Raw genomic sequence first — 13,448 nt, 5'->3', positions numbered from 1 at the left:
CACTGGTAGCAGTTACTTCTGTAAAATATCTCGGAGTATGCGTGCGGAACGATTTGAAGTGGAATGATCATATAAAATTAATTGTTGGTAAGGCGGGTACTAGGTTGACATTCATTGGGGGAGTGCTTAGAAAATGTAGTCCATCAACAAAGGAGGTGGCTTACAAAACACTCGTTCGACCTATACTTGAGTATTGCTCATCAGTGTGGGATCCGTACCAGATCGGTCTGACGGAGGAGATAGAGAAGATCCAAAGAAGAGCGGCGCGTTTCGTCACAGGGTTATTTGGTAACCGTGATAGCGTTACGGAGATGTTTAATAAACTCAAGTGGCAGACTCTGCAAGAGAGGCGCTCTGCATCGCGGTGTAGCTTGCTGTCCAGGTTTCGAGAGGGTGTGTTTCTGGATGAGGTATCGAATATATTGCTTCCCCCTACTTATACCTCCCGAGGAGATCACGAATGTAAAATTAGAGAGAGTAGAGCGCGCACAGAGGCTTTCAGACAGTCGTTCTTCCCCCGAACCATACGCGACTGGAACAGGAAAGGGAGGTAATGACAGCGGCACGTAAAGTGCCCTCCGCCACACACCGTTGGGTGGCTTGCGGAGTATAAATGTAGATGTAGATGTAGATGTACTGGGAGATGAAGAAGCTTGCACAGGATAGAGTAGCATGGAGAGCTGCATCAAACCAGTCTCAGGACTGAAGACCACAACAACAACAACATATCACAAGAAAATAATATTCAGAATTCGGATTACGTTGGTTGGTTATGTATCATGTGATGCACAATGAACTCACATGCAGTATATGTTTTGCCTGTACAGTCTGACCCAGCAGAGGAAACAATAACTGTTAAGACTGTAAGCTGTAATTCTATATTCATTGAAAATTGATTCTGAAGATGCAGGTACTGAGTTCAGTCTTTACTCGAACGATTATGATCTTGAAATCCAACCGTCAATTCGGCAAACAATTTCCATAGCATGTAACTGCAACGAAATTTCCAACAAGTGAGAACAAACATGGGCATTAAATATCGAATCTTCAGTAAAAATAATGAAAATACATTATTTTTCTCACCTCGTTTCTGTACTTTATTAAATATAGACACATATAAAGTGCAACATCTGATCCAATCGTTTCTACAAAGTGTCAGTTCAGGAATTTCACAAGATGATTGTATAACCTACATCAGAACAGTTACGTGCAGTCAGTATCAGATCCATGACCAGAGTGAATGCAGACAGCAAGTGAAATTGTGTATGCTCAGCATATTTGTTAGTTAGCATCTTACCGGAAGATTTATCGAACTTGCAATTCTGCAATTTCATTTACATTATATTAACTAAAGTATTCACTTTTAGCCTATTCTCATGTATAATGAATTCTGTATTTGAGTCATAGTTAGTTAATTTTTTCCTATTCCATGGAGTTTTTCAATTACAGTACCCTTTCTCAGTGAAAAATCTGATAACATGCTGATGATTTACATCACTTCCTGCCCTCGTTGCTCCCAATAATCGAAAATCTGTAACGTAAATTAAACTTAATACGTCATACTTCACTGCATTTGATATTTAATGATAGGAATGTTCACTTTTACGGTGATTTATGCCTAAGTACTCCCCCACCCATCTCATACACACATTCTACTGTTCCAGATATAGGACAACTTCAATTTGCCACGCATTTATTATTATCATATTAAGTGATCAGTGTTGTTTGTGTGTGATTCTCTTTTCATTTACAAGATACAAGACTTTTTCCCTCAAGGATCCGATGATTAAAAATTTGTAATACATGGTGAACCATGTTGTTGTTGTTCCCCCTGCCACCGAACTTCACTAATTCCCACTATATCTAACTTTAACCTATCCATTTCCCTTTTTAAATTTACTAACCTACCTGCCCGATTAAGGGGTCTGACATTCCACGCTCCGATCCGTAGAATGCCAGTTTTCTTTCTCCTGATAACGACATCCTCTTGAGTAGTCCCCGCCCGGAGATCCGAATGGGGGACTCTTTTACCTCCGGAATATTTTACCCAAGAGGACGCCATCATCATTTAATCATACAGTAAAGCTGCATGTCCTCGGGAAAAATTACGGCTGTAGTTTCCCCTTGCTTTCAGCCTTCGCAGTACCAGCACAGCAAGGCCGTTTTGGTTAATGTTACAAGGCCAGATCAGTCAATCATCCAGACTGTTGCCCCTGCAACTACTGAAAAGGCTGCTGCCCCTCTTCAGGAACCACATGTTTGTCTGGCCTCTCAACAGATACCCCTCCGTTGTGGTTGCACCTACGGTACGGCCATCTGTATCGCTGAGACACGCAAGCCTCCCCACCAACGGCAAGGTCCATGGTTCTGGAATGACATAGCCCAGTGATAAAGCAGCGTATGCAGGAGGGGTATCCATAAAGTTATAAGTCTCGCTGCTAAAAAGCACTATTTCATTATATTTATCTTCTTGGAGATGTGGTCTGCCTATACAGGGTGTTACAAAAAGGTACGGCCAAACTTTCAGGAAACATTCCTCACACACAATGAAAGAAAATATGTTATGTGGACATGTGTCCGGAAACGCTTACTTTCCATGTTAGAGCTCATTTTATAACTTCTCTTCAAATCAGATTAATAATGGAATGGAAACACATAACAACAGAACGTACCAGCGGGGCTTCTAACACTTTGTTACAGGAAATGTTCAAAATGTCCTCCGTTACCGAGAATACATGCATCCAACCTCCGTCGCATGGAATCCCTGATGCGCTGATGCAGCCCTGGAGAATGGCGTATTGTATCACAGCCGTCCACAATACGAGCACGAAGAGTCTCTACATTTGGTACCGGGGTTGCGTAGACAAGAACTTTCAAATGCCCCCATAAATGAAAGTCAAGAGGGTTGAAGTCAGGAGAACGTGGAGGCCATGGAATTGGTCCGCCTCTACCAATCCATTGGTCACCGAATCTGTTGTTGAGAAGCGTACGATCACTTCGACTGAAATTTGCAGGAGCTCCATCGTGCATGAACCACATGTTGTTTCGAACTTGTAAAGGCACATATTCTAGCAGCACGGGTAGAGTATCCCGTATAAAATCATGATAACGTGCTCCATTGAGCGTAGGTGGATGAACATGGGGCCCAATCAAGACATCACCAACAATGCCTGCCCAAACGTTCACAGATTTTCATCTGTGTTGATGACGTGATTGCTCAATTGCGTGCGGATTCTCGTCAGCCCACACATGTTGATTGTGGAAATTTACAATTTGATCACGTTGGAATGAAGACTCATCCGTAAAGAGAACATTTGCACTGAATTGAGGATTGACACCTTGTTGAATGAACCATTCGCAGAAGTGTACCCGTGGAGGCCAATCAGCTGCTGATAATGCCTGCACACGCTGTACATGGTACGGAAACAACTGGTTCTCCCGTAGCACTCTCCATACAGTGACGTGGTCAACGTTACCTTGTCAGCAGCAACTTCTCTGACGCTGACATTAGGGTTATCGTCAACTGCACGAAGAATTGCCTCGTCCATCGCAGGTGTCCTCGTCGTTCTAGGTCTTCCCCAGTCGCGAGTCATAGGCTGGAATGTTCCGTGCTCACTAAGACGCCGATCAATTTCTTTGAACGTCTTCCTGTCGGGACACCTTCGTTCTGGAAATCTGTCTCGATACAAACGTACCGCGCCACGGCTATTGCCATGTGCTAATCCATACATCAAATGGGCATCTGCCAACTCCACAGCCGGCCGATGTGGCCGAGCGGTTCTAGGCGGTACAGTCTGGAACCGCGCGACCACTACGGTCGCAGGTTCGAATCCTGCCTCGGGCATGGATGTGTGTGATGTCCTTAGGTTAGTTAGATTTAAGTAGTTCTACGTTCTAGGGGACTGATGATCTCAGATGTTAAGTCCCATAGTGGTCAGAGCCATTTGTACCAACCAACTCCATATTTGTAAAAATTGCACTGACTGCCAAACCACGTTCGTGATGAACACTAACCTGTTGATGCTACGTACTGATGTGCTTGATGCTAGTACTGTAGAGCAATGAGTCGCATGTCAACACAAGCACCGAAGTCAACATTACCTTCCTTCAATTGGGCCAACTGGCGGTGAATCGAGGAAGTACAGTACATACTGACGAAACTGAAATGAGCTCTAACATGGAAATTAAGCGTTTTCGGACACATGCCCACATAACATCTTTTCTTTATTTGTGTGTGAGGAATGTTTCCTGAAAGTTTAGCCGTACCTTTTTGTAACACCCTGTATACAGCGTGGTCGGAAATCTCTGTTACAAGGTTCTAGAGGGTAGCGAGTGCAGAACATTTTGAATAGGAATCCATGTCCGGAATCGTATCGTTTACGTTCTACGACAGTTTCAATTCAGATGTGTACCAAGTCAACGTCTGCTTAGTGAAAGAGAAACGTCTCAGAGTTCCCTGTCCTGGTATGCAACAGGGTAGACACGATGACGTGTACTACGTCAGGCGATCCCCAGATGTCAGTTATTGTTCGCTTTGCTGTGAGACCGAGTCAATATCTGTGCATCACCGATAGATGAAACATGGTGCAGTACACGTTTGTGGAATACACAGACATGCTCCTTGTGTATGGCGAAGCTGGAGGTAACGGAAGAGCTGCTAGTCGGCTGTATCATGAACGTTTTCCACACCGTCACTCTCCATCGCACAAACTGTTTGCCCAAGTTACACAACGGCTACAAGAAACGGGTACGTTGATCGTGAGGAGGAAGTACTGTGGTGCTCCACGGCGACGCCGCACTCCCAAATTTGAAAAAGGTGTACCTTGTCGCATTGAAGATAGCCCGTCAACGAGTTCGCGAACAATTGAGCGTGCACACAGAACCGTCTTGGACGTCCTGCATGAACAACAATTACATCCGTATCACGTACAAAGGGTACACGCTATGGGTCCAGTAGACTTTTCACAACGCGTCGCCTTCTGCACATGGTTCCTGCACCGTTGCATCGACGCGCCCCTGTTTCCACGTCGAATTCTCTTCAGAGATGAATGTAGGTTCACAAGGGATTGTGTTCTGAATGCTCGAAATAGCTATGTGTGGGCGGACGAAAACCCTGATGCCACGCATGTTCAGGGATTTCAAGACAAGTTTGGAATTAACGTGGGAGCAGGTATTCTGAACGGTCATGTGATTGGACCATACTTCCTTCCATCCAAGCTCACGGACCCCGCATACTTAGTCTTCCTGCGACACGTAGTGGACCCGTTCTTAGAAGCTGTGCCACTGAATGTCCGTCAGGAAATGTGGTTTCAGCATGATGGAGCACCACCTCACTTTTCACTGGATGTCCGGAAATATCTCAACAGACGGTGTAGTGACAGATGGATAGGCCGTGGTGGTCCAACCGCGTGGCCACCACGATCGCCGGATTTAACCCCTATGGACTACTTCTTGTGGGGCCACATGAAGTGTCTAATTTATCAGACACCTGTAGAGACAAAGGAAGATCTGCTGGCACGAGTTCCGGCCGCTGCACAAGACATTGAAGAGACACCAGGTGGGATGGAGAGAGTGCCAGAACATGCTTCAGAGGTACAATATGTGTAACAACGTTGGTGGTCGCCACATCGAGCCACTGTTGTAATGCATCGGTACGTTGCGGCTGGTGCCGTAGATGCTGTGTTCTTGTTGTTGTCGACTAATATAAACTATAAGGTGCAAGTTGTAATGCAAATGCGTAAGTAATAACGGAACCAGTTAGTATTCTTTTCAAATGGATTGCAACAATTGTACTGGGTCACGCCTAAGTGCATTCCTCACGTGGGTGTGGATGAGATAATCATCTCCATTGAAACTGTCGTAGAATGGAAACGATATGTTTCCGGACATGGGTTCCTATTCAAAATGTTCTGTACTAACTACTCTCTACATGTCCTATAAGTCTGTAACTGGAATTTCCGACCACCCTGTAGATACACTGAGGTGTCGGAAGTAATGGGATAGGAATATGCACATATACAGGTGGTGATATTATTGTGTACAAGGGTACAAAGGGGCAGTGCTTTGGTAGAGAGTGCTTTGGTAGAGCTGTCATTTGTACTCAGGTGATCCATATGACAAAATTTTACGATACGATCACGGCAGTACGATGGGAATTAACATACTTTGAACGCAGAGTGGTAACGCATGGGACATTCCAATTCGGAAATCGTTAGGGAATTCAACATTCCATGATCTACAGCGTCAAGTGTGCTGAGAAAAACAGATTTCAAGCATTACCTCTCACCATGGACAACGCAGTGGCTGTCGGCCTTCAATTAATGACAGAGAGCAGCAACATTTGCTTAGAGCTGTCAGTGCTAACAGACAAGAAAGATCGCGTGAAATAATTGCAGAAATAAATGTGGGCCGTACGATGAACACATCTGTTAGAACATTGTGGTGAAATCTGACATTAGTGGGCTATGGTAGCAGACAACCGTCGCTGCTGTCTCTGCTAACAGCACATCACCTGCAGCGCCTCTTCTCGGTCTGTGACCATATCGGTTGGAACCTAGACGACTGGAGAACCGTGTCGTGGTCAGATGAGTCTCGATTTTAGTTGGCAAGAACTGATGGTAGGGTTCGAGTGTGACGCAGACCTCACGAAGTCACGGACCAAAGTTGTCAACAAGGCACTGTGCGAAGTGGTGGCGGCTCCATACTGTGTTTACATGCAATGGACTGGTCTTCTGGTCCATCTGAGCCGAATATGGATTGGAAATGGTTATGTTTGGCTGCTTGGAGAGCATTTGTAGTCATTCATGGATATCGTATTGACAAACAACAACGGGATTTTTATGGATGACAATGGGCCATGTCACTGGGCCAAAATTGTTCGCAACTGGTTTGAAAAACATTCTGGACCATTTGACCACCCAGTCGCCCGACATGAACCCCATCAATATTTATGGGACATAATCGATAGGTCAGTTCGAACACAAAATCCTGCACCGGCAACACTTTCGCAATTATGGACGACTATAGAGGCAGCATGGCTCAATATTTGTGCAGAGGACTTCCACGGACTTGTTGAGTCCATCCCATATCGAGTTGCTGCATTACACTGGTCAGTAGAAGGTCTGACATGATATTAGGTCAACTCAGTGTAAATATAAAGCTGTTACATAACCATTTTTTCCTTCGTTTGAAGGTACATGTTTGCAGTCCTGGTGCATGAAGTATCCCACACCACACACTGCTAGAGGAGGCAAAACAGAATGGAGCAGCCCATCCATAAAGTGGGGATATGCTACGATGTATAATTTTTACTCCTCTAGCAGCGTGTTGTCATGTTGTGGTGCGGTAATTTGAATGGAGATCTGCTAAAGTGAAGATTGGCTGTGCCATTTCATTGAGTCTGGTCTGGCGTCATGCTACAGCACTGTGGCGTCAGGATATGAACGTATATCAGGACAGCAGACATGTGCCTGTAAATAAACAAAACATTACTTATGTAACTCTGTTTTGGTGAGATCATAGTTAAAAGTTAAAAATTTATGGGTGCTTCTCGCAGTTCAGCACATATCATATTTAATGATTGGAATCCTCTTTTGTCACTCGATTTCTGTTCTCCATATTTTGCAGTAGCTATCAAGTATGACAGCAAAGACATCGTGCCAAATACAAACGCATGACAGAGAGACGACAAGGAGATTGTCAGTGATCAAAACCAAAAGGAAGTGTAGAAACAATTTATCCCGTTTGTGGGAGCAGCTCATCCATTGTGTGTAATTGTGTGTTCCAGTGTGGTTTGCGTCCTGCACCGGCACCAGAGTGGAAGGTGGCCAGCCGTGCGCGGCGCGCTGGTACAACTACTCGAGCTTCGTGTGTGTCTGCAACGCCACCTACTGCGACGCGCCACCCTCGACACCAGCGCTCAGCAATGGCGGCATCGCGCACTACACCTCCTCGCGTTGCGGGCAACGGCTGGCATTGCGCTTGCGCAGTTTCACTGATTCAACAGGTGAGTGCTGAGACTCTTTGCAAACGCCTCTCGTGCGTAGAGACATTACAGTGCATTGCGTGTTGGCTCTTATAATAAACTATGTGATCAAAAGTATCCGGACACCTGAAGGAAAATGACTTACAAGTTCGTGGCGCCCTCCATCGGCAATGCTGGAATTTATTATGGTGTTGGCCCACCCTTAGCCTTGATGACAGTTTCCACTCTCGCAGGCATACGTTCAATTAGGTGCTGGAAGGTTTCTTGGAGAACGGTAGCCCATTCTTCACCGAGTGCTGCACTGAGGAGATGTATCGATGTTGGTCGGTGAGGCCGGGCACGAAGTCGGAGTTCCAAAACACCCCAGAGGTGTTCTATAGGATTCAAGTCAGGACTCTGTACGGGCCAGTCTATTACAGGGATGATATGTCGTGTAACCAGATCGTGTTGAAAGATGCAATCGACATCCCCGAATTGCTGTTTAACAGCGCGGCCACTCCCGTCGGAGGTTCGAGTGCTCCCTCGGGCAAGGGTGTGTGTGTCGTTCTTAGCGTAAGTTAGTTTACGTAGTGGGTAAGTCTAGGGACCGATGACCTCAGCAGTTTGGTCCCTTAGATATTCACACACATTTGAACGTTTGAGCTCTTCAACAGTGGGAAGTAAGAAGGTGCTTAAAACATCAATGTAGGCCTGTGCTGTGATAGTGCCACGCAAAACAACAATGGGTGCAAGCCTCCTCCATGAAAAACACGACCACACCATAACACCACAACCCCTGAATTTCACTGTTAGAACCACACAGATGGCAGATGACGTTCACAGTGCATTCGCCATACCCACGCCCTGTCATCGGATCGCCACATTGTGTACCGTGTTTCGTCACTCCACACAATGTTTTTCCACTGTTCAATCGTCCAATGTTTACGCTCCTTACTACAAGCGAGGCGTCGTTTGGCATTTACCGGCGTTGTGAGTGGCTCATGAGCAGACACTCGTCCATGAAATCCAAGTTTTCTTACCTCCCGCCTAACTGTCATAGTTTTTGCCGTGGATCCTGATGCAGTTTGGAATTCCTGTGTGACGGTCTGGATAGGTGTCTGCCTATTACACATTACGACCCTCTTCAACTACCGGCGGTCTCTGTCAGTCAACAGACGAGGTCGGCCTGTACGCTTTTGTGCTGTACGTGTGCTTTCACGTTTCCATTTCATTATCACATTGGAAACAGTGGACCTAGGGATGTTTAGGAGTGTGGAAATCTCGCGTACAGACGTATGACACAAGTGACACCCAATCACCTGACCACGTTCGAAGTTCTTGAGTTCCGCCGAGCGCCCCATTCTGCTCTCTCACGATGTCTAATGACTACTGAGGTCGCTGATATGGAGTATCTGGCAGTTGGTGGCAGCAAAATGCATCTAGTATGAAAAACACATGTTTTTTGGGGTGTCCAGATACTTTTGATCACATAGTGCATGGGGAAAAAAAAGTTGACTTGTACCTGCAGATGTGACGCTGTAGGCGAGGGATCAACTTAGTGGTGGGTTCGGCTACTTCCCAGCTGTGGTGAGGGTCACTTTCTTATGTTTTTCTTGAATCACTCGAATACTACGACTTCTAGCGAAACTATTTCCCAGTTAAAAAAATTAAACTACGCCACATTACCTATGAAAGGGGTCATGTTTATTTTCTCTGAGATGTATAGTTTCTCGGTAGCAGGGCATGGCAGATTCTTAAAAACTGTGACTGAAAGGTATAAAATTAATGTTTATTGTTAGATGAAGTGGTTAAGAACAAATATTAAATGTGTGTATCACGTATAAATGCAGTAGAGCCATATTAAGGGATAAATTGTGCCCTGGAGTGTAACAGGATGAAGGGGTGGAGGTTGGAAGTCGGAGGGTAGAAGTGTGAGGGAAGATAACACCCCAGATTTTGGTCATGCACTTCCCTTCTTCATAGGTTTGCAGACTGATGAGCGAGCAGATGATTCCCCTTTTTACCACCCCACCATGTCACAAGAAGGAACTACAGGCCGTTTCAAAACGTTATAGTGACCTTCAGCAGTACGCCTTATGAATCACTGCCGATGCAATGTGCAGGCATGCGCGTTGGGCGTTTATTTTCCAAAAAGTGCGTTAACAGTACATGGAATACAGATATGAATCACTAATAATACTAACGCAAGAAACACATATGGACAGAATCTTCTTAAATCTCTGCACATTGTCCTACACTATTACAGGGAAAATTTATTCTTAGTCGTCCTGTATGGCAGCTGTAGAGTTCTTCCAGGACAGGTAGCTTCCCCAATCATGAGGGCTGCTCTCTTTACAGTTTACGGACAGATCGTACCTCCCCAGCATTTCCTGTTCAATTCTCTTACGTGAGTAGACAATATAACTTCACTCTGCTCCTGTTTATATAGTGGACTTATTTTTACTTTGTTAAATGAGTACTTATAGGCAGTTGTTAATTTTCCTTGGTTGACTGGACTGGAACGCACATCTTGCGTAGCTTGTAAGCTATTGCTAGCGAGTCTGCAAACGATCGTCAATGTGACCACTAACATTGCGGTATTTGGATACTCTGCTTTCAAGTAGCTCTGCTTTTAGTTCTTGTAATACTGTTTCGTTTCTTGGTTGTCTGTTGCCGAGTAACCTTTTGTTCTTCTTAGAAATTTCGTTTCTGCACTGTGTATTTTACCAAATGTTCTCTTTTGCGGTATCCGACATTCTCTCCCATGAAGATGTGCTGCAAGAGCTAGTTACGTAAAATTTCACTCTCAGTTCTTGTCTGGTTTTATTTTTAAATGCATTATGAATGGAGCCACTTAAATTTCCAAATAAAGCCAATTTTACATCTAGATCTTTTTTTTTCGCTGTCTAGGCAAATTTTACATCCCATTTAGTGAAGGACTACACTTGTTCTAAAATCACATTATTCATAATGATTTTGTATCAGACTAGATTTTTGCCTCCGGAGGACATCACATTATGTAACGTTTTTTTTTTTTTTTTTTTAAATTCCGCTACCAGTCACAAACTTTCTCAACCGTTGACAAAGTTTGTAACTGGTAGCGGTAATTTCAAAAAAGACCTTTACATATTTTTTGAGACAGTCAAAGTCGAAAAATAGTCAAAATAGCTTAAAAGACATCACATTAATCTTTGTTTTGGAGAACTCAGCGTCATATTCTTCACAACGGTAATTCAGGTGATTCAGTGCACTTTGCAAACAATTTTTTTTCGTACAATGTTAAGACTTCGTCTGCAATACGCGATACATTCAACAAGGTGTCTTTTGGTATTTTAATACCTTGTTGTACGTGTTGCCTCCTGTTTAGGATACCGTCATTAATGTGAATATTAAAAAAAGTGAGTGACATTGGACACCTTTGTCATGCTCCTTTATTTATTAAAATTTCTTCTGTTCTTGTTTCACTTCTATTAATGACAATTTTTTTAATTCTTTATATTGGTTTCTTATGGCTTTCACTAATTTTCTGGGGTATCCTTTATTCGTTATATTGGTTTCTTATGGCTTTTACTAATTTTCTGGGGTATCTGCTGCATTCCATTACAATGCAGATTCTGTTTCTGTTCACATTGTCAAACGCCTTAACGAAATCCGCAGATTCTATGTAAATTGTTTGTGTGTTATATTCTCGCCTTTCTTTTTTTCTTGTTGCAGAGTAAAAAAAAAATTGGTGTGGTTGGTCTTGCTTTTCTGAATTCGGTCTGTTCTTCATTAATGACAATTTCTGAAATTGTTTTAATTTCACTGTTTATTATTCTTGCATATAACTTCTGTACTGAGTTGAGAAGGCTTGTCGCTCTAAATTTTTTACAATTTTCCGGTAAGTTTTCTTACTCGGAGACATTACTTCTCATGTCTTCCACGAGTGAAGTACAGGGTGTACATAAAGTCTGGGAACACTTTCAATTTTTTATTGCACAAGAACCAAACATTGTACAGATATCATGCATATGTCATTTTGGAGAGAAACCCTGAAAGTTTCTTTTTTCTTCATGTATACCGCCACAACGTAGTTTGGTAATTTGCCGATAGTCAGCGCTAGTCGCAAACACGGCCATGCTACAGAAGGGGACAGCTGTCTCATAAAATGGCCTCCCCGATCACCAGATCTCACTCCTTGTGCTTTTTCTATGGGGACACATTAAAGATCTGGTGTATGTACCGCCTCTACCACGTGATGTAGCAGAGCTCGGGGAAAGAGCGACTGCCACAATCGACGATGCCTTGCTGGGACTGGTATGGCAAGAATTCGATTACCGTATTGACGTCTGCCGGGTCACACTCATGGTTCGCATATCGAATATTTGTAAAAAAAAAAAAAAAAAAAAAAAAAACTTTCAGGGTTTCTCTTAAAAATGTAATATGTATGACATCTGTGCAATGTTTAGTTCTTGTGCAATAAATAATTGAAAGTGTTACCGGACAATATGTACACCCTATATTTCATTTGTCTGCTATCATTGGTTGAATAAGTGTAACAGACTCCTATGTAATATCGTGCCTCCATATTTTAACAGCTCGGCACATATTTTATGCTTTCCAGTTGTTTCTCTATTCCTATTTTCTTTTAGGAATTTCTGTATCTCTTCCACTATAATGGGATCTACTTCTACAGGATTGCCTTCTTCTTCGTTTTCTGATTGATCTTCTTGTTCTCTCTGTTGGTACCATAGGACCGTGTAGTGCTGAACCCATCTATCCTTCACTATCACATCCATTCTTACTGTGTCCTTCTCATCCTTGTTTTTATGTCTAACCGTTTAATATTCAAAAGTTCTGTCTTTTGTGATTGTAATTCTCAATTTGGGTTATAAATCAGCTGAAGTTTCTTGTTGCGGTTTCCTGATTATTGTCTTATCTTACATAATCCTTTACTATTTTTCGAGTTGTGTTGCAAACTTTGTATTTCAGCAATATGTTTATTTATTACAGCTTCTTCGATTTCCTCATTCCATATTCTCAGACCTGCTCTGCTTTTAATTTTTCCCGAGGGCTTGTATCATTGCTGGTTCTATGTAGCAGCGAACATTCTGCCACTCCATCTCCAGACCACTTTCAGTAGGTGTTTCTAGCAGATATTGCTTCAGTCTTTTTTCATAGAGCTGATCGACGCTTTCTTCTCGTAATAAGTACACTTATGTGCACTTCACATGATGGACCACATTGATGAAGCTTTCGTATTTAACATTATGTCCACAGTTCACACTTTGCTTCTCGTATACAGGATGAATCACCTGAAACTTGCGTCGTAAATATTGAGGAAAAGGAAAATTATTTTGATGGGCGATTTTCACAGAATGGATTGTTAGTCAGGGAATCGTATTGTTTGCTAATCAACAGACTTGCTAACAGTTCAATGGAGATGTCCGAGCAGGCTGCAGTAACACGTTGTCGCATATCCTCGGGTGTAGCCGGTATGTCCTTG

General features: G+C 43.4%; 1 protein-coding gene across 1 annotated transcript in view; it reads left to right on the top strand.

Annotated features, from left to right (window-relative positions):
• LOC124776203 (lysosomal acid glucosylceramidase-like) overlaps window positions 1-13,448 on the top strand; it is a 141,788-nt gene that overhangs the window by 31,882 nt on the left and 96,458 nt on the right. The window contains exon 2 of the mRNA XM_047251037.1: window positions 7,787-8,005. Coding sequence (XP_047106993.1) covers window positions 7,787-8,005 — 219 coding nt within the window. The remainder of the gene's footprint in view (window positions 1-7,786; window positions 8,006-13,448) is intronic.

This window comes from Schistocerca piceifrons, chromosome 2, assembly GCF_021461385.2.
Source record: "Schistocerca piceifrons isolate TAMUIC-IGC-003096 chromosome 2, iqSchPice1.1, whole genome shotgun sequence".
NCBI classification, from domain to species: domain Eukaryota; kingdom Metazoa; phylum Arthropoda; class Insecta; order Orthoptera; family Acrididae; genus Schistocerca; species Schistocerca piceifrons.
This window is presented reverse-complemented; position numbering and strand designations above follow the sequence as displayed.